Below are 22,345 nucleotides of genomic sequence, written 5' to 3' on the forward strand. Positions count from 1 at the left end.
TTAAGTCCAGCAACCCAATTGTCACCCCCCCCACACACACACACACAGTTTCTATCCTTGGTCCATGCAGCCCACCAGAGTTTATCTGCAGAGTTTACCTACCAGCCTGGGTGGAAGTGGAGGGAGGTATGGGGGGCATCTTACATGCTCTCAGGTCGACGGCCAAGTGCTACGCCTCTCCATAGGGTTCTGCTGAAGTCTTCACCACCAGCCACGCCCCTCCATCAGATGCCCTGCTGTCCGCTCCTCTCTGCCAACCACCCCCGCTGCTCTCCATGCTAGCTGTCCTGCTGTCCGCTCACCAACTAATAGGATAAACATGGACAAGGATGGCACCAGAACAGTCCGGTACAAAGACATTCCACAGAGATCATGAGGAACAGGGATGACCCATCCTAAAAGACAGCATCAAAAGGATAATATGATGGATAGACTCGTTTGTTCAAACCAACATGTACCAGGAGAGAGGCAACACCCCAACACACAGAGGAGTGGTACCTTGCTACATAGAGGGCTTGCACCTCAATACGTCAGGAGTGATGTGTAATTTGTTTGTACCTGTGTATAGGAATGTACACCTGAGGAGTTGTCTTTGTCCGGCCTAGGGAGCAGTGGAGTGTCCCGTCACTGACTGAGCTGTGTCCATTGTCAGGGAGCACATATGTACTAGCAGAACTGTAGACATCTGATCCGGGGAGCTAGGGACTGTGTTTCGTTTGGCCATAAACCCGGCCGGGTGCCTTCATACCCTGTCGGAGTCTGGGGTCATTAGGGGTTCTCTTGGGGTCTGCTGTGCCAGTGATCTGTGCGGAGCCGGGGCAGCACGCAGAGGGAGCACACGCACGCAGCCGACTGTTATCAACATGGGATAGAGCAGAGCACCACTCTGGTGGCGTCTGACAACCAGGGCCGGCTCCAGGCACCAGCCTTCCAAGCAGCTACTTGGGGTGGCAGTTAGAAAGGGCCAGCAGTGTTTGTGCAGCAGCGGGAAGTCGGCGGCGGCCCCTCTGTCCCGCCGGCCGTGGCGGGAAGTCGGCGGCGGCCCCTCTGTCCCGCCGGCCGTGGCGGGAAGTCGGCGGCGGCCCCTCTGTCCCGCCGGCCGTGGCGGGAAGTCGGCGGCGGCTCCTCCCTTTTGCCGTCCATGGCGGGAAGTTTTTTCACTGCTTGGGGCGGCCAAAACTGTAGCACCGGCCCTGCTGACAACAGAGTCCTGCTACCTTCACCATCTTTCTGTTGATCTCTGGCCCAACTGATGGGAAATCTGCTGTGGTTCCATTTGCCAACAACCACTTTTGTAAAACGCTGTAACTTAGCACTTACAAAGGCCACCTCCAATCAATCATCCCGGGCTCTGCAGGAGCATGTCTCTTTAGAGACAGCAAACTCAAGCAGCCAGTGCCAGAACCACAGTAACTTCAGTGTGCAGCATTCAGTAACTGCCCTGAGTACTGGGAAACTGGCTGCTCCGGCAACTTTGTCTGAACTCTCCCTTTCTACTCCTAAGCCTGTCTCCGGATCCTTGGCCAGCCCAGCCTCTTTAGTATTCTCACCTCGTTGCCCACTAAGCAACTGCAGCTGCTGAGGAGCTGAACTTTATGGCCTCTGACTGCTTTGCTGGTCCGTTTCCCCTGGTCTGGATTGTCATACAATTTCCCATAAGGGATCCGCAATTCCCAGCTGGGCATGGGAGCGACAGCCCCCTGATTGGAGCAGCAGGATCCTCTGGAAGCAGGAATTGAGCAGAGTGTGGCTGGAAGCTGGTTCTTTGCCAGTCCTCCGGTGCTAAAACAGAAAGTGGGGACTTTTTTCTTTCTTTCTTTTCCTTTGTCGTTGCTTTTGAATGAAAACAAGAGTGAGAAAAACAAACCAGCTCCCACTCTCCAGTCCTGATCATTCTTTTCAGGGGCTCCTCTTCCCCCTTTGTTGCTGGGAAACAATGGAGCTTTTCAAGTGGAGCCTGCATTGGATGTGCCTCCTTCCTTTGCTACAGGGTAAGTTTTTCTTCTTGGTGATAGCCAAACAAGAACCCCTTTGCCCCGTAGACCTGAGATCAGTTTGCTGCTACTGTAGAGTCTGTATTTGTTTTATTGTAAAGCTCTAAATCCAGTAGCAGTGAAATGTGTTATTCTGCAGGTGCCTCTCCACATAGCATTGAACAACAGCTGGGTTTAAATACATCGAGTGACCATTTCTAGTCGTAAGCAGACATGCATCCCATGAGGCCAGAGAGCATTTCCAATGGTGTCCCAGCTGCACTGGGTGTTGAGAGGCATTGCTGGCTAGTGGTTTGCAGGCAGAACTCCTAGGTTCTAATTCTGCTTCTGACCTTGGGTAAGTCACTTAACTGTCCCGTGCCTCAGCTTCCCCATCTGAAAAAGTTTGTCAGAATGCAATGAATTAGTATGAGTGTTCAGGGTGTGCTGGGGAAGATGCTTAACTACTAGAGCCTGAAGGACTACAGCTCTTGTTGCTCATGAGGGATACTTTCTTTCAATTCGTTAATTTTTGAAACTGCAGACAGAAATCACAGCTGTTTGCAGAGAGGAACCAAACCCATTCACCCCGGAGCTTAGAGGAGCTCAGGCATAACAAGACTCCAACCCAAGCCAGCCCGACTTTTGGTCTGTAGGACCACCGCCTGCCTAACAAGATTTTGCAAAGCCACAAGGAAAGCTATCTGCATAGCATGCTCAGGGCTGGAATATCTCACAGTACTTTTGAGATCCTTCCCAGCTGTCACTCAGAACAGCAGCGATGAGCTCCAAAGGATGCCCTATCCCTAGGTCAGAGAGGGCCACCACTGTGATGTAGTCTGTGTGATGTTGGGGAGCAGTAAAGAGTTAAAACTGGGGGGAACCTTAAGCATCATGTCCCCACTCAAAAACAGGCACTAGTAAAATGAGCAGGGACCAATACAGCTGTAGATCAACCAAGGGGCTCTGGGTTATAATGGATGAACCTCTCCAGCCGTTTGCATAGTGAACGTAGCTGCCAAACTCTGATGCCTTTTGTCCTGCGTAACCCCAGCCTGGATTTCCCCTTCCATCCGGGACAGGCTGAAATCCAAGCTGGTTGACTTACAGATCATGTTGTAATAGCATGGGATGTGGATTGCACTCTGCTTGGTGATGACTGAGAGCTCTGAAGTGATAGTAACATTAACCATTTGGAGATAAAGGACATTTTCCCATTTATCCCAGCCCGGGCTGGGTAGCCTCAGAGCAACCCCCTCCCGCTTTCACCATTTCCTATTTTCATCATAATAATAGAATCATAGAATCATAGAATATCAGGGTTGGAAGGGACCCCAGAAGGTCATCTAGTCCAACCCCCTGCTCGAAGCAGGACCAATTCCCAGTTAAATCATCCCAGCCAGGGCTTTGTCAAGCCTGACCTTAAAAACCTCTAAGGAAGGAGATTCTACCACCTCCCTAGGTAACGCATTCCAGTGTTTCACCACCCTCTTAGTGAAAAAGTTTTTCCTAATATCCAATCTAAACCTCCCCCACTGCAACTTGATAGGAAAACTCTATCCACTTTTACCCTAACACCAGCCATAAACATGCATGCCCCAGTTCAAGACACATTCTCCCTAGGCTCCTGTTGTGGGACAAAAGTGAAGAATCACCGAAAGCATTGCTTTCTTCTAACACTGACCAAGGAACTTTATTGGAATAAAGAAAAACAACATGGTTCCTCATGCTTCTCTCTCGCTCTCTGTCTGTGGATTTCACTCTAGAACGGGGTTCTCAACCTTTTCCTTTTTGAGGCTCCCCCAACATGAGAACCACTGCTATAGAGCTTTTCCCTAACCCCCAATTCCTTCCTGCTGTAGCTTTTTAAAGAAACAGTACACACCCTTATACCTCGGTAGGAGCTACCCTGACTCCTAGCTGAGAGGAGAGCAATTTGGGAAAAAGTCATCACTGAATCTCGGGGCTTAGAAAGCAAGCCCTCATTGAAGAGCTTTGCCTTGGGCACCAGATTTGCTTAAATGGGCCCTGGTTTTAATTACCCAAAATCAACACGGGAGAGAACAAAAGTCAAATTTCTGTGGGAGAACACAGTGCATACAGCAACATTGTCCTAGGCTGTAGCCACTGGCTGCTGATTCTATGAGCTCTGCGCACAGCGAGTCCTTAAGAATGTAGGGCAGAGAAATCAAAAGGCATCATAGTCGGAGTGGCCAGGGTACAGATTCAGCTTGAATGAGCAAAAGTTCAAACCATCTAAAGATCACCAGTCTGCAGGAGTGGGTGCAAAATCTCAGGAGAACAGATTTCGGAACAGGAGATTTGGGATACAGCTCTTCCTGCAGCTCTAGGGACAGAAAAACTGCAGATGGAACCTGGAAGCTCAGAGGCAGAAGCAGAAAGAAAAAATAAAAGGGGAAATGAACTCCTTGGCTGAGTTCTGGTGGAGCAGGTCTGGATCTGTCCTGGTTCTTATCTGACCTGTTTCTCTGCAGCCACCACTGGTTTAGTTGTGAGAGTACAAATCACAAGTGGGCACCTCACGCAGTTTAGAATATCAGAGCATTACCACTAGTCTAAACCAGAGAAATTACCCAGATTAAAGCCTTTCCAATATTTGTAAAACACTCTGCAGACACACCCAAATGCCCCAAATGGTCTAACGAGCTTGAACAAATGACCTTTCATCAGGTTTAATAACCAGCAAAAGCTTAATAGGTTTATTCTGAATCAGTTCAGCACACAGACAAGCTGAAACAGATCAGTAAGTTCTAGGGTTACCACCCTTGAAATGCAAAAAAAAAAAAAAATATGCCACCTCCCCTACTTTCAAAACAAGCCCACTCAAACCCCAACCACAAGGCAACTCTGCATCCTCCCGCCCCCCTTCCACAGCCGCTGATAGTGACTCACACCCTCTCTCACTGTTGGAGGGCTAACAGCTGCTGTATTTTCAACAGTTTTGATCTACCACTTGAACTGCAGAAGTGGGAACACTACAGCATCCTTACTGGACACAAACTTTGAACATTAGATACCCCAGTGTATTGCAATAATAATGCAATCTTTAAATACACGTAAAAAAACCCCCGTAAATTATTTTTCTGGCAACTGGCAAATCCATTAAAAAAAAAACGGTCAGGCTGGTCAGATATTGGCCAGGTGGCAACCCTAGTTAATTCTCTCAGGGCTGACAATGCCAAAATATCTCCCAGAATGCACTGTGTCTGGGAGCGAGTCAAGAATTATGGGATATGTACCCAGATGGTGGTGCAACTGAAAACAATCTAGGTGAATGCTTAAACCCATTCAATACAACTTTCAGAGTAGCAGCTGTGTTAGCCTGTATCCGCAAAATGAACAGGAGTTCTTGTGGCACCTTAGAGACTAACAAATTTATTAGAGCATTAGTTATTGTGGGCTACCACCCACTTCAGCAGATGCATAGAATGGAACATATAGTAAGAAGATATATAGATATATAGATATACATACAGAGAAAGTGGAAGTTGCCATACAAACTGTAAGAGGGTAATTAATTAAGATGAGCTTGTATCAACAGGAGAAAAAAACTTTTGTAGTGATAATCAAGATGGCCCATTTAGACAGTTGACAAGGTGCCACAAGTCCTCCTTTTCTTTTTATAGATACAGACTAACACGGCTGCTACTCTGTAGCCTCTTACAGTTTGTATGGCAACTTCCACCTTCTCTGTATGTGTGTATATATATAATCTTCTTACTATATGTTCCATTCTATGCATCCGACGAAGTGGGCTGTAGCCCATGAAAGCTTATGCTCTAATAAATTTGTTAGTCGCTAAGGGGCCACAAGTCCTCCTGTTCTTTATTCAATACAACTGGTTCAGTTCTGTAGTGTAAACAGGGCCTAAGAAACCAGACATTCTCCTATCTGCAGCCTATTTCTCCCCCACCCCTAATACAGTCCTGTCCTGCTGGCATCTTAAAATCCCTCCCCACCCCCCGCTCCTGCTGCTGCGTGCAGCAAAGGAAGTGTTTTTCATTTACCAGAACTCAAGTGTATTCAAATTCTCTGCTGGGGAGTAATCAATGGAATTATGCCAGCAGAGAATTTTGGGTCAATGTTGTTCACTGGAAATCCCCTGCAGGAGAGCTGGGGATTTGAGCCTCCAGGTCTGTGTGCAGAATTTTTTTTAAAATGAGAAAACCCTTGTTTGTAATTGGGTGAATAACTCACTGCTGTTAACTGGGTTCACGTGAGACCTCCTTCCCCGTGGCATGAAGGAATCTGTGGTGGGGTTTTCAAAAGGGCTCCACATTGTCCTGACTCTGCTCCTATTGAAACCAGTAGTAAAGTTCCCATTGCACTTACTGTATTGACAAAAAGAAAAGGAGTACTTGTGGCACCTTAGAGACTAACCCATTTATTTGAGCATGAGCTTTCATGAGCTACAGCTCACTTCATCGGATGCATACCGTGGAAACTGCAGCAGATATTATATACACACAGAGATCATTACTGTATTGAGTAGCTGAAATAGCACTCTTGAAATAACCCTTGCCGAGCGAGGCTATTCCTTAGGGTATGTTGCCACTGCAATTGAAGGTATGACTGCAGCCTAGGCCAGCATGCCCGAGCTAGCTTTCATTTAACTAGCATAACTAAACATGGGCGTGAAGATATAGTGGTAAGCCTGCCTGGAACCCTGGGTATACATTAGGGTCCATGCATGGGTATGGCTAGTACTCAGCCCTTTTGAAAATCACACCACCTATTTATCTGTTTATCTATGGTCTTAGTCCCCTACCTCTGGCCTTCATCTCTCTGTGCCTCACGTACCTCTCTCTATAATGGGTAAAAACTCTTCTGACCTACCTCACTGGCATATTGTGTGGCCTTGTTGCCATATGCAAGCTCCAGCGGTATATTTGGATGTGAGGCAGCAGCTTAGATCTATGGAAATCAGGGACGGAGCAATACGCGCCTCACTTGAGCCTCCTGTTCAGCGCGTTGGAAGATGTACTCCTTAGGGTTTGTCTACACAGCGCGGCGATGAGCACTTCTCTAGACCTCACACTTCCGCTGTGCGTGTTGCTTTGCCGTGTAAACCAGGCCTAAGAGGCGACCTAATGCAGGGATGTCAGGCTCATTCTGTCCCAAGGCCTGAATTACCCTTTTGGTCCGAGGTCACAGCAGAGTGGCAGGTGGCAGCAGAAGGTGACTGACAGTCGGCTGGCGAACGAGCGGCTCAGATTGTGGAGCGAGCAAGGTGCTTTCTTCCCAGGTGGGAGGTGAACTCACACAGATGCACCTCTGAACCCTGGGTCCTCACTGACCAAGGACAACCACTGTGAGTGGGGTGTGGTGAGGGAGCAGAGGAGGGCACAGAAAAGGAACTTTTGGTTGTAGATCTCAAGAACACGAGGCAAAAGACCCTGCCCCACGCATTCGGGGGTGGGCGTCCTGCTCACAGTTTTAGGTTTATGAATCCTGCTTGTAGCATTTTCCCTAATTAACGCTGAGTTACTTACCTCCTTTCATTAAAAATGTCTTTTCTACACTCAGACTGTGTGCTGCAAGAGGGGAAATATTGCCTCTCAGAGGCACCCAGGGGTGGTGTGTAATTTTCCCAGGTTACTGGGTGGGGGCTCGAGCCAGTTCGATGTTGTATTGTTGAAAAGGAACCCCTAGGTATTGAACCCCAGCCCTGGTTGCTGCTGGTGCCACCTGGCAGAAGGGTTACAGGTGACGGGCTGTTTGAGCGTCCACAGGAGGGATGAAATTGACCTCTGTGCAGGGGACCAGTACAGGGCTTATTCACTACTTAACGTCCTCAAAAGAGGACTTAATCCCCACATAAACCTTGTGCTGGGCTTTGCACAGGGGCAAATTTCACTGTAGAGGAGCTATAAGAGAAATGGCCACAGACTCACCTGTGGCATAAGGAGCTGTCAACAGGGAATGGCAGCCCTGCCTTGGTAGTATTTTCCAGAGATTGTATTAACCACAAAAGCCTTTGATGGTTATGAGTGTTTAACCAGCTGCCTGCTGGGTTTTTCTTAGAAATACTCTGTGACTGTGTGTTTCTCTGTCTGGGCTTGAAACATGAATGGGCAAGCACATGTATTAAAACACTGTGGTGTTTACAGCCCTGCTTCAGGAAAATGAAACCACCATGCCCTCCTTTGATTCTGGCATGGTTTGTTAAGGGGGTGCCCTTATTTTAGTTCTCGACACTATGATCCTTCCTCTCCTTTCTTACATGCTTTGACATCTGCATCCAGTGAAATGGACGGGATAGTTCACGCTTCACAGCTATGTTTCAGGCTCTCTGCAAACTCAGATGAGTTCATTTGGGTCACATTTTGAAGGTTTTCTCTGCAACCATAATAGTTAGAGACTAACTTTTTCTTTTAAACAAAAGCTGAGACTCTGGAGAACAGCTGGAAGATCTGTAAGAGCCTGCCCTGGCAGCTGGTGCTTCACACCCTCAAGAGAACACACCCTATGCTTTGGATAATGCTGGTATGCTGAGGGCGAGGGTTACACCGAAGTACAGTTTTTCCTTTGGGACTGCTATTTGGAACCTAGTGCTCTTTGTTATTATGATATCTTCTCTCCCTCTCTTTGTCTGCCACCTTATAACTAAGCAGCTAAGCATGAAAAGGTAACATCCGCCCCTGTTCAGAGAGCATGCACAAGGCCCATGTAGCACTTGTCTTATGCCCTAAAGGGGTTTGAAATCTGGATCCAAATTTCTGTGCTCTCCAATTGCTAATATTTAACTATTTCCCCTATATCATTAACCTTCAGGCTTTGAGCTTTAGGAATCTGCGTTTGCTTTTACAACCGGGCTTTCCACTGCTGTCTTCCAAATGGAGGCACTTTAAAAACAAACAAAACCCTCCTGGCTTGGCAAACAGTCCTTTGACTTTGCTGTGAGTCTTATCTGTGTCACAACTGCTGGATAAGGCCCAAAGGGCAGCTACCAAAACAGCCATCCTGTAGAACTGCCCTCCTCTCTTCTGGGTTTGAGTCCTTCCTGATCTCTTTGCTGAGTGCCAGGGGCTAGGCCCTCAGCTGATGTAACCTGGCATGATTCCACTTCCACGGAGCAGTGCTGCTTTAAACCAACCGAGACTCTAGCCCAATAATCAGGAGAGTGAGCTGGATTCATTCTGCCTCATGCATCGGCCATAAAATTGCCATGGCATTTCAGCTGCCATGTCTATTACCAGGTGTGATGGAAGAGGCAGAAAGACACAGGGGTAGATTCACCTCTGAGCTGTTTGTATGTCCCTATTCAGCAGCTACAGGGGGCCCAGTGCAGGCTGAGGCAACTCCAAGGGCTGCCCTAGGAGGTACCTTTGCTTCACTGGTCCCTTTGGGGCTTTGCAAGGGTGCAGGTCCATTGCAGTCATGCTCCCACCCCTTCCTTCTCCAGTCCACCTCTGTCTTGGAATGCCCCTGTGATGAATATTGCAATCCCATGCAGTATGATTGGGGACCGCATTGTGTTAAGTGTATGGATCACTGTGGGCCAGGGACTGTATGCAACTCGGGGGAGGGTTTACCCCAGCTCCTCCAGGAACCAGAAGCAGTGGTGGGTGATTCAGGTAAACCCCTCCCAGAAGGGCACTCCCCCCGCCCCCACCCAGAGGCTCATACAGACTGTTTCAAACTGGATTTTCAAAAGACCAGCAGACAAAGAGAAGATTTTGGATATAAAACTGGATATATATTAAACTGACTCAGGGCCTTCTTTCTGAGCCAGCAAACAGACAAGACCGTCTGTTCAAGGGGGCCCCCAACCTTGCAGAAGGACTGGGAAAACGTTGGCCTACTAGGGCCCCATAAGACTGAGGGGTGATTCGTGATATGCTTAGTGTGTGTTTATATCTGTTTGATGCTTTTGATGTTTTCTCTGTAATACTTTTACCTTATAAATAAAGGTGCTGGCTTAGAAAGAGCTTGGTGGTAACTTGTAACTGCTGACAGTACTCTGATCATAGCCCTCGGAGAGAAAGCAATGCACCAGTGCTGGCCTTTAGGCTCACTGGGGTTATGACAGTGTAAGGCAGGGAGATGTGAAGCCCTAAAACTCCCATCAGGAGGGAGAGAGACTCGGGTCTCCACCCAAGAGAAGTGACAGCTCAGAGCTGGGAACCTTAGTGGGTGCCGTCAAAGGACCATGAAGGTGCAATACAGGTGTAGTTACCCTTGACATTATGACAATGCCCAGATTTGCTGCAAAGGTGGTGCAGGGCCAGCGCAGGGCCTGGGAGGGGTAGAAGCTTTCTGCCTGTAGGGGTATTCCCCAGGTTGAACTATGCTTGCTTTATGCCACCTTTGCACCAGCCTCACTGTCAGCCCAAGACACATCTTTATAGAAAGGGGGTTCCCCTGAATTCTGCTAGATCTCAGACATTGGAGATAAATTTCTCAAAGTGGGAGAAGTATATAACCCACGCTAGGGGAGGGTCTTGGTCCCCCACTTCTAGTGGCTGGTCTGTATAAGACGGTATGAGTCTAATACAGGAAGTTATTCCTTTAACTCAAGCATTTGAGGCTGTTGCTTTTAGAACTGCAGTTCCTGGGTTCAAGCCCTGACAGCAGCGTAAGCATAGTGATTTACATCCACCAACTGGTTGACATGAGTCTCATAGCTTGCTCTGGAGGTCCTCAGGACCTGCTGCAGTTTCACAAGAGCTGTTCAGAAGCATAGCAATGAGTCTTGGAGGAGCCCTCCTGCAGCTTTTGGAATTTGCTGGGATTGCCTGGATGACTTACAGGGCAGCTGTGGAGGCTGGCTGGAGCTCCTGCTCACTTTAGTTCCAACGGTTTGACCCTGATGACAGCTGTGCATTGGTGGGGTTAGATGATTTGTAAATGACTACCTCAATTCTCAAGGCCTGAGAACATTCTGGGAAATTGGCTTGGTCATGAGGTTACTGGGGCCATTTGTAAAAGCCTGAAACTATCACAGCCAAACTGGGATTTCTGGTCACCGTGTCTTTCCTGCTGCCAATACCTTAGCAAGGGGCTGCTGCAATCATTTCCCTCCCTGCTTTACAAAAAGGCCCATGTCCCGGGGATACATGTGCCACTGAGAGGAGGGGTAAGTGACTGGGGAAACCTATTCATTCGTTTTCCTCATAACCAGGGAGGAAGGCTGCATCACTGAGAAAACAAACAAGCTGATATCAAGTGCCATTCACTGGATACATTTACACTGTTCCTGAAAAAAAATTTGTGGATAGCAGATTGGATGTGGATACAAATTTTGTATTCGCGCAGGGCTCTAGAGATACTTACTCTGCTGTGGACCATACTGTAACCCGTCTATGGATAAACGGAGCACTTCACTGTGTAGGCCTCTCTAACCCTCCTTGTTCACCAGCATTAAGCATTTAATTTATTAATATTTAAATGAAATAACATTTTAGAAGCTGAAAAGTGAACTCCGTCCATTCTCTTCTCGGTAGGTTCAGGAACAGCCAGAAAGTCCCTTAGTACTTTTTCCTGAATTAACAAACAATATTAGACATGTAGTCTAGCAGGAGACTGGAGTTTCCTACAAGCAAACCTAACAGTTCTTTAATCTATTGTTTCCCTTCGCACCCTGCTGTGCTGGAAGTTTTGTTTTGCATTGTCACTCTGTCCCTTCACATACTGAGTTAGTCACTTGGTGCCAATGAAAAGTATTGTTCTTTGTACCAAGAGGGGAAATTCTGCAGAGGAAGGTGTTAAGATCATTATCAGGATTCCATTCTAAAGTCATCTTTCAGTCTCCTTCTTGCTCTTCACATTTCAGACTTTTTCCTTCAGGCTTTGCAGGTTTTAACTCTCGAGGTGAATGTGAGAATTTTTCACCACTGAGGGAATAAATGATCAAATTCTTAAAGTTACAAATATTATATAAATGACCTAGGGGAAATGTGGTGAGAATCTGAAATGTTTGTTTCCATACCTCTCTCTTCAAAACCAAATTATCATTCAAAATTTGGTAGGGACATAATATGTTTTATGTCGCAGAAGAGATGCATCTATTAGAGATGTATGGCAGAGTGTTTAAAGGGTATTTCAGGATGCTCGTGGGTCAGATTTATGGTTGATTTTGGAATGAATACAGATGCAATCCTTTCGGTTGACTGGCTGGTATCTACCACTTAAAGGTCCCAGAACCTTTGTTGCTCATTGCAAAAAATGATCACTACAGAAGCTCAAAAGCTAACAGTATTGTGTTTTGGGCTGTCTTCCTACAGTTATGAGAGAATTATAGGGCAGTTCTATGGACCATCACTAGGTGGGTAACCCAGTTGCCTGGGACTTCTCAGGTCTGGAACCCTGACATCTGCGCAGTGATACTGGATGCAATAATTGTACTGTTGATTGAATAGTTGTGAGTCACCTTATCTAATCATTTCCAGTGTTTTTAAGGCTTACCGTTTTATTTCCACTGTTGCCATAGGAAGTAGCCACAGAGCCCAGCGTAGTGACCCACAGTGAAGTACTAAGTGAGATTAACTAAGGCTTGTCAACATTTTTTGAATTTCAATGAAATTTTTCATAGGAAAAACTTAATTCTGATAGGAAAAAAATCATCAAATTTTCGGAGATTTCTCATTGGCTCTATAGCTGACTGATATTTTCCAATTTTTTGAAAATTTCATAGAAATTCAAAAAATGGTTGTGAAATTTGTAAAAAAAAAAATTTCTATTAGCTTTGAGTGTGGCTATTTTTTTCTTTCTTATCTAGAATATGAAAACGCAGCAACAAGTAGTAGGCTAAGAGTCTCTCTTTTCCTAGGCATTAGCTAACGACTGATGCTCTGCAGAAGTGTGTTTGTCTTGTGCATGTAAGGTACTAAACTCTGCTTTGATTGTACTGCAGTATCAGAGGGGCAAAGCTTCCTCATAAAGAACATCCGGCTGGAAAAATGCATCCAGGTCACCCACCATGATAGCGACCAGATCAGCCTGGCTGATTGCAAGCTGCACTCCCAGCAGCAGCAGTGGAGGTGGGACCCCAGAACAAAGTCCATCGTCAGCCTTAAAACCAAACAGTGCCTGACCATCCACAAGCCGCAGGAGTTCGCATCAGCCTACCTGGAGCCATGCGGGGACGCGGCGCGCCAAACGTGGGCTTGCAGCAAGAAGGGACACTTGACCTTGCACGGCCTGGGCTTGCATCTCAACGTGAAGCAAGGCCATAGGGTCTTTGTGTCCCGGGAGAAAGACAAATTCAGCAAGTGGAAGACCCTGTCAGATGAAACTGTCTGTGCTGTCAGCCCCACAGTGGCTCCCAGGCTTGGTGACCTGATGCAGGAAGCTGTAGATGCATTGGTGTGGGTTCACGAAAGTAAGAAGAGGTGGATTTAACATTAGCAACCTATTTACTCTTTGGGATCCATCACCTAGAATCCATCTAACACCTGACTTAACAGGCTTGTAGCTCATGTAAAATCATTCTCATGCATGATTGCTCTGGCCCTGGTCCACAAGATACTGAGAAGCTTTAGTGACATCCCAAACTCCCTCAGCTACCATTGATTTCAGCAGCAAATTATAGGTGCTCAGCACTTCAGAGGTTTGGGTCCCTATATATCAATATATAAAACCAGTGATGGGCAAACCTCAAAAGGTTTTTGTCAAAAGGTTTCTGACAACCCTGCTTGTCAACTTGCTTTGTTACATAGTTTAAAACCTATTTTGGGGATGAGCACCATATAGTTTGGAATATTCTCTGAATCGCCTGAAACTTTGGGGTTTGCTAAAAGTGGGGTGGCCATTTCATTAAAGTCAGGCTTTCTTTCATGGAATTTCTGATACTTCCTACTACTGGATGGGCCCTAAAATCCCAGACTAACTGCCTCCTCTTTCATAACACTCCTACTCTGGACTGATCAGAAAAAGTCTATTTTTTTTTAAGTTACCTGCATTATTGAGAGGCTATTTAAAAAAAAAAAGAAAAGGAAAAGAAAGCTTGATTGAATTTTCAGAGTAGTAGATTGCAGAGAATTCTCTTTCTCTGTTCAGTCCCAACTAGTTCACTCATCCCTGATGAAATCACAGGTCTTGCCTCACTCTTGTGATCTGCTGACCACGATCATCTAATCTGATCTTCCTAGATTGCAAACCACCGCACCCTAACCCCAGCAAGGAAGGGGAAGAAGTGGAAGTTGGTATTGCTCGTTGTGAAGCTCCTGGGGGTACTCAGGGCTGTGAGGCCACCTCACCACTACCTGCCCTTACCATGAAGCAGTTCTGCCTCATGCCTGCTGTAGCACAGGTCCCTGAAACAAACAGCCCCTGGCCATTGACAAGCCCTGCCTTCCAGGGCTCTGCAGACCTCACCCGCTCTGTGCAGGCTAGTGACAGACACACACCAGTCCCTTCTATCAGCATCCCCCTCTGTAGCATCCAGCCCATCTGGGCACTTACAGGACTTACCAGGAGGGACAGAGTACACACAGTTTGACTGGAACAACTCAGGATCAGGCCCTTTATAACCACACAGCACTGTAATTTATTTCTAGTGAGAACAAATATGTTTATTAACAAAGATTCCAATTTTAAGAGATGGTAAGAACGACTGGCTACGTGTGAAACAAAAGGTATAATATGCTTCTTAGAGTCTAAACCTGATTTTAACAAGCTAAAATCCCCGTCTAAAGCTGTTTCTCACATAAAGCTTCCTTCCAGCATCATCAACCCACAAGGCAGGGATCCACCATTCATGGATACAAAAAGCACTGTCCTTTTTGTTCCTTCAGTGGTGGAAAAAAGAGGGGTCCTTCTAGTCTTCCTCCTATGCCCCAATGCTAATTGTCTTTGCACCCCAGTGTTAGGACAAACGCCTGCAGTTCTGTCTCCAGTGTCTTCCCATGCTGACATCACATCCTTATGTTAACTGGGAATGCAAATGTAGCTCCTATTGTATTTGGCTTCCAATGCTTAATTTTACTTTGGAGACAGGGATAAGTGAATAAACATGCTTTGTCTGGCAGAAAAACCTGTTTGTCAACTGTGCCTTGTTACATAGTTTAAAACATATTTTTAGTAGGCCCATAGAACTCCTTATACAGTATCAGTACATACATTTCACAGCAATAGTAATGACCAGTGTGTTTCATTTGATACCCTACAGGACACTTTTTGGATAAATATTATGAAAGTAGTGTGATAGGTGTAGTGAATTTGTCAGGCCTGACGAGTTGCTGATACAGAGTAGTTGGCACTGAGAGGCTCTTAGGGTCACACATGATATCAGAATTGGGAAATAACCAATGAAAAGTAACTGATTTTAGAAAATCAGAATAGTGGGGGGAGGTTGGTTGTTTCAATATTGCCAACCCCAGATGTTCAAACCTCATGCTGGGCCCTCCAAAATAATGAGATCATCTTTGAAATCATGATATTTCATACTGATAATTTTGGGGTTCTCCTTATTTGCCTTCTGGTTTGTGGGCCTTTAGGGTGCCCTTAGGTCACGTTTTCAAGCCTTCTTCAATCATGAGAAACTTACTTTATGTTTAAAAAAAAAAAGGAAAAAAGGCTGAGGGTAGATGATTCTACATAATGGAACTTAAAGACGAACACCAGAAATCACAAGACTTGTGATGAAATCACAAGAGCTGGCAATGCTATTGGGAGAGTTTTCTTTATGATTTTAAACAAAGCGTAATCTACTGGCTATGAGTTCATAGCTCTGTCCCTGGTCCTACCTCAGGGAGCTGGGCAGTCCAGCTCATGTGGTAGTCAGAGTTAATTTCTAAGAAGGAGAAACTAATCCAGAATCCAGAGGCAGCCTGCCAAGGAGCTAGAAAAATCCTTGTGGGTCCCTTGGCATCACCATTCTTACTAGAGACTGGAGACAATATGGTCCGCTGGCCTGAGCGCAGGTCTGAGAGCCAGGATCACCTGGGTTCTAAACCTGACTCTGCTCTGGTACCTTTGGGCAAGTCACTTACCTTCCCTGTGCTTCAATTTCCTCATCTGTAAAATGGGAGCACTGCTTTTAAGTGACTGTTGCCGTCTTAGTAATAGATGTTAGAACAGGTTAGACGAACACCTCTCAGGATGGTCTAGCTAATACTTTGTCCTGCCTCAGTGCCGGGGACCAGACTAAATGACCTGTCTAGGTCCCTTCCAGTCCTACATTTCTATGTTTCTGTGCTTTCGCTAGTTCTAGTGTCTAAACTCTAGGCTAGCTCTCAGCAATAGATATCAGATGTTGGTAGCGTTTCCAGGATCTTTTGTAAGAAGCAGTGTGGATAATTAGCTAGCTCACCATCCAATCAGATTCCTCCTTCCTTTCAGCCCATTTGGGTTATAAACTGGGAGGTGGGTTCATGACAAGAACATTTTCCTTACAAAGTTGTCCACAGAATTAAATACATGGAGATCACATCTGTTCCCCACTCTTCAGCTCCAGGGTCCACAAAAGGATTGGGACATGCAGTGAATGTTCCAGTGCTTTCTGTAATGGTTCCTACCCATTCCCCTGGGGACACTATTTCACTGTCACAAGGTTTTTCCTGATATTAAGGCTTTACTCTTCTCTTGGGTTGTTTGAGTTGCTTGGTAAATTAGTCCCTTTTTCCCCACAATCCCTTTACTTTCTCCAAGACTAAGACCAGCTGGACCCCCCCAACTCTTCATTCAGACAATGAAGCTGTCACCCCTGGAGTGCAGGTCTCCTTTTATTCCTTACACTGTTTGGTGTAATAGCATCACGCCTGGTTATACACACTGCAAATTCTCCGGAGAGGCTGGCATGTCACCTCTGCTCCCACAGCAGCGTCTAATGGAACAATTGTATCCCAGAAGCAGGGAACCTCCTCTTCTTCTGCTACCCAGTCTAGACTGATGATCAAGAACAGGGAAAGGGGGCTCTGATTTGCCGCTCTGATTTGCCGCCCAGTGCCAAGGTCAGTATGCTAGTCATGTACCCCCAGACCACCCGAAATAACTCCCCTAGTCTTTGGTGCTTAGAGCTCTCTGATATTTAATCACCAGCATTTGAGAACTGAAAAGCTTGTGCCTACTTCACTTGTCAGTAATGCTCATAGACAACATATCCTATCATTTAACATCAATTTGGCCACGTCCAGTCATTTAACATGTCGGGAGGGCGTGTGTGTGTGTGTATCTCAGCTCTGATTCTGCCTGTACTCTCCGTCGTGCTTGATCTTTTAACGGTTGGTTTGTACAGTGCCCATCCTCCTTAGACTGGATGTTCCTCAGAACAGGGACCTCGTCTAAGCCCACAGGCCAAATTCTGCCCTGACCACCGGTCTGATCTTGCAAGCTGCTGAGCGCTCTCAGTTACATTTGAAATTCATGAAAATGGAGGGCCCCACTGGATTGGGCCCTTGCAAATCATGCAATCCAAATTGCCTCAGGGAGGCTGCAGGAGAAATAAGCCAGGACAGGCTTTGTCCCAGTGTGGTTTTTTGCGGGACACGCAAGCCCAGGGTGCTGTATAGAGAAAAAACACTAACTGTCTGCATCTTTGTTCTTTTTTTCTAAGCTAAAACCATCAGTTCCTCAGCAAAGAGCCACACCAGCTCCAAGGGCTCTCTGCTGGAGTTGCCTGCCTCCACGTTGGCTGAGTTTAACAGCACAGTTCCTCCACCATGGAGCCACCAGATGCTTCTAGCAATGGAGGAGGGTGGGTACTTTGCTTTCCTGAATGCACGTGTCTGAAGAGCAGCAGCGGCTGCAGTTTGATCCCAGTCACGTCACACCGCTGTGATGCTTGTCTTGGCAGTGGGAAGCAGTGCACTGAAGTGGGGCTATGGCTGCCCCAGATGTGCTACAGTCAGAACTATAGTAGCACACAGCCACTCTTAGCACGATGGCACGTCAGCAGGACTCCCAAGCTCTTCCCACCCTGATAGCAAGGGGTCCTGCAACGAACGTGTAGCCATAAAGAGAAAGGAAAATGCAGTGCAATTCTCCCTCCTATTTGGCAGTACAGCCCACTAATGTGTGCATCTCTGCTCCTTCCCCACCCTCGCAGAGGTGCCTGGCCAATTTAAAAATCAACCTGGACACCGAGGGAAAGGTGCTGGGGCCAGGTCTACAGGTATGTTGAAACAACCAATGAGAAAAGGGAAAAGACAGGGTGGAGTGCGGGTACCAATATCCCTTCATCTCCCTACAAACGGGAAACTGATCCTGTGGGATATGCCCCCCACCCCCTTGGTGCTATCTGATGCTGATGCTGCTCAGTGCTCCAGAAAGAACTAAAGCACCCCCCTTCATGCAACTGCCTGCTGTATGCCCTGGGGGAGAAATTCCTCCTGGGGGAGAAATACCTCCTAGGGATCAGCTGCACCCCCGGCATGGGAGTAAAAGTTACTATGATTGAGTGCTGAATCCCATTCCACCCTGAGCTTACTGTTGATATCCAACAGTCATTGTCCCTTGCTCCTGCCACCCCTTGCATCCCAGAACTCTGGATTGTGGGGCAAAGAATTTTGAACATTCATTACTCTCTGAGAAAGGGGGAGAAACCTGCCAGGGACAGGCTGTAAAACTGCAGCCCTGAGCATATGGCAAAGCTGGCCCATGACCCCATGAACAAGGAGACCACCCATAAGTCATCTCCCCCACCCACATTCTCTGCTACTCTTGATGGGGCTATAACAGTCCATTTTAGTCTGGAGCGATATTACAGGGGTTTTTCTTGAAAGAATAACAGAGCAAAGGGGTTAAGTGAGGAAAATGTGTGTGAACATGCAATTTGATTCCATTTCAGCCACCAACTGGAAGACAGCCATGCTAGTCCTCAGCCCCTTCGCATTTATATTGGGGCTGATTATACTGACACTGAATGTTCGTTACAACAAGTAAGTGGGACGAAGTTTCTCCCTTAGCTGCTTTACTGTTGTCACAGCTGTGCAATTAAAGGCCTGAAAGCCACAAGTGTACTAGCATATCAACCTCCAGGCCACATGCAGGCCCCCACCCCTTCCCATCCCCATCTCTGAAAGTTTTGTCCACGTTCTGGTCATCTCTCCCCTTGGACTACAGTAGAACCTCGGAGTTACAAACACCTCAGGAATGGAGGTTGTTTGTAACTCTGAACAAAATGTTATGGGTGTCCTTTGAACAATTGACTTCATACAGCGTTGAAACTTTACTATGCAGAAGAAAAATGCTGCTTTTAACCATCTTAAATTAAAGGAAACAAGCACCAGGACAGTTTCCTTACCTTCTCAAATCTTTTTTTAAAGGGAGTTTAACACAGTACTGTACTGTATTTGCTTTTTTGTTGTCTCTGCTGCTGCCTGATTGCATACAGTAACTCCTCGCTTAACGTTGTAGTTCTGTTCCTGGAAGCTGCAACTTTAAGTGAAACGATGTTCAGCAAATCCAAGTTCCCCATAAGAATTAATGTAAATAGGGGGGATTAGGTTCCAGGGAAATTTTTTTCACCAACCAAAGTTGTGTGTGTGTATATATATATATACACACACACACACACAGTGTAAGTTTTAAACAAACAATTTAATACTGTACACAGCAATGATGACTGTGAAGCTTGGTTGAGGTGGTGGAGTCAGAGGGGGGGATATTTCCCAGGGAATGCCTTACGGCTGAATGATGAACTAGCACTCGGCTGAGTCCTCCAGGGTTAACACATTGTTGTTAGTGTAGCCTCACGCTCTACAAGGCAGCACGAATGGAGGGAAGGGAGACAGCATGGCAGAGAGAGACAGAGATACACACGGTGTGTGAGAGAGAGACACACATTGCCCCTTTAAAGTACGCTGACCCCACTCTAAAAAAAGAAAAGGAGTACTTGTGGCACCTTGGAGACTAACCAATTTATCTGAGCATGAGCTTTCGTGAGCTACAGCTCACTTCATCAGATGCATGTAGTGGAAAATACAGTGGGGAGATTCGGATACAGACTAACACTGCTGCTACTCTGAAACCTGACCCCACTCTAAGTACACTGCCTTTTTAAGTGGATCAGCAAGTTGAGACAGCAGCTGCCAGCAAGATCCCTCTGTTCTGAGCCCTGTCCTGCCCCCCCGTGGAGATAAGGTGCAGTACAGGAGCAGGGGGAGGGGGGAACCCTGACATTAGTCCCCCTCTTAGCCCTCTACGCCCAACTGCAGAGCGAGCAGGAGGCTCCCGGGAGCAGCTCCAAGGCAGAGGGCAGGAGCAGCACACAGCATTGGGGGAGGGACAGCTGAACTGCCCAGCAAGCGATAGCCTGCTGGGAGGCTGCCATACAGGGAACTTAGGGGAGCGGGGAGCTGATGTGGGGCTGCCGGCCCACCCTGGTTCCAAGCCCCCACCAGCTTGCTCCAATGGGCTGCTCTTCCTGCAAGCAGTTGACAAAGCAGGTGGCTGCCAAATAATGTTATAAGGGAGCATTGGGCAACTTTTAACGAGCATGTTCCCTAATTGATCAGCAACATAACAACGAAACGTTAACCGGGGCAACTTTAAGTGAGGAGTTACTGTACTTCTGATTCTAAATGACGTGTGTGGTTGACTGTTCAGTTTGTAACTCTGAGGTTCTACTGTATAATCTTCTCCTCTCTGGTCTCTTGCTGCTTCATCCCTCCTTCCCTCCAAAATGCAGCTGGTAAAGTCTTCTCCCTCTCCTGTTTTGATCACGTTATACCCAGAGAGGGGCCGGTCTGTGTGAGAAGCTTGCTGCTGCCACCCATTGCATACCTGTTCTGGGGATAAAGGAATTCAGGCTCCAGAGCTGCTGATCCAGCTCTAAATTCACATGGGAAAGCAAGTGGCAGGCAGATACAATTACTAAATCTGTTGAGAAGGGCATTGCCCACCTTGGATATAAATGAAATTTTAGGTGAAAAAACTGATTTTTTGGTCCCACTTTTTTCTGTCCTTCTAGGAAGAAGAAGCTCTCTGCTTTGAAGAGCTACCCAGAGAGCTGCAGCAGAGCTGGCTTACAGGAGCAGTCTCCATTAACAGTGACAGCAGGCAGCTGGCAACGCAGCATTCCAGACTCTCCTTCCCCTTCCTTGCAGCACGGGGAAATACTGATTGAGTGGAAGGATGGGACCGTCACTCCCCTTTTTGATAATGTTAACTTTTAGATGGGCTACCTCAGCACTAACTGAGCCCATTGCTTCTATGCTATAATGCCCTCTGCTAAGATACTCCCACTGGGAACAATCTGTCCTTAGTGAATTTTTTTCAGTAGCCTAATGGTTTTGGTAAAAACCAGCAAACACTGTTTAACACTTGAGAACAATCACATGATGTGCACAAAGTTGTAGCAAGCAGGGCAAATTGTGTTCTGTTTGTTGCGATGCACAGTGCTTAACCTTTCTCAAGAGTTCTGATTTATTCTGTAAGGAGACCCATATGTAACCACAGAGTGCCTGGCTGGTTTCTAATGTTCCTTGCCTTTTGCTTTCCTTTGGATTCTAGCACCACTGATCACACAAGAAATGTTATTCCTCCAAGTCAAATGGAAAGGTGAATAAACAAATCCTGGCAGGTTTGATTTGACTTTAAAATGGAAACCTGGATCCCCAAGACAGCTAAGCGCTCAAAAAGCTGCTCAGTGACTTTGGCCATAAGAGAATGTGTCACTTATCAGCTCCGCCTTCAGCAGCCAAAACCAAAATGATTGTCCCGGACATTCTCCAGCCATTTGCTGAAGTTCCCCCCTAAAATATTAAGGAAGAACAGTTTCTTTTTTCTAAATAAAAGACATCGCACTCCACCTTTCCATCCTGAACCATTGCAAACCAGCTGGTGGCAGAGTAGCTGACTCACCAAGAGTTTTATATTCCTGGTACACAACACTAATTTACAATTCTACAGCACTTTTCATCCCTCCAAATCATAAAGCACTTAAAGAATGCTACATGAGCAGTGCCATTAACATGCAGCTACCAATCATGGCTTCAGCTAATACCGCACTTTTTGTTTTGGACAATGGCTGTTCACCACTGTTGACTGAGTAGAATGGGTTACTTGAAAATGGCTCTATATTCTTGTTTAATATATATTCTTGCACTTAAACAAAGCAATGCCATTGTTTACATGGTGTTGGTTAAGCAGAAGCTGAAAAATAATGAAAATATGACTGTGAAACAGCACACGTTGTTAGTCATTTTCTCTTGTTTATGGATTGATTTTCTTTAAAAAAAAAAAAAAAAAAAATCTTTGCTCTTTTATTGTTCTGACAGTTACTAACACAACACCCCCCACATGTTCTTCATCACTCGCTGGCATTTGGTTTGAAACAGTGTTCATAATAAAGCTGAGTTTAAAAAAATATCAGGAGAATTGAAGTCATTTCTCTTGCTAAGGCACAATGCACTGCTGTATCTGTGCAAATCATCCTGTAGAGATAAAATGGTCCCAATCCTATGAGG

General features: G+C 46.4%; 1 protein-coding gene across 2 annotated transcripts; it reads left to right on the forward strand.

Moving 5' to 3' along the window:
- The first annotated feature begins 1,414 nt into the window (after positions 1-1,414).
- Positions 1,415-22,258, forward strand: LOC140911085 (uncharacterized). 2 transcript variants are annotated; one of them, XM_073343382.1, is made up of 6 exons: positions 1,415-1,991; positions 12,850-13,317; positions 17,491-17,631; positions 17,983-18,048; positions 18,724-18,814; positions 20,848-22,258. In XM_073343382.1, the coding sequence occupies exons 1-6, from the start codon at positions 1,841-1,843 to the stop codon at positions 21,050-21,052; spliced, it is 1,122 nt and encodes a 373-aa protein (XP_073199483.1). In that variant the 5' UTR covers positions 1,415-1,840; the 3' UTR covers positions 21,053-22,258. The 2 variants fall into 2 exon arrangements, with proteins under 2 accessions (XP_073199483.1, XP_073199484.1); XM_073343383.1 differs by lacking the exon at positions 17,983-18,048.
- The last annotated feature ends 87 nt before the right edge of the window (positions 22,259-22,345 follow it).

Source organism: Lepidochelys kempii, chromosome 5 (assembly GCF_965140265.1).
Source record: "Lepidochelys kempii isolate rLepKem1 chromosome 5, rLepKem1.hap2, whole genome shotgun sequence".
In the NCBI taxonomy this organism is placed as follows: Eukaryota; Metazoa; Chordata; order Testudines; family Cheloniidae; genus Lepidochelys; species Lepidochelys kempii.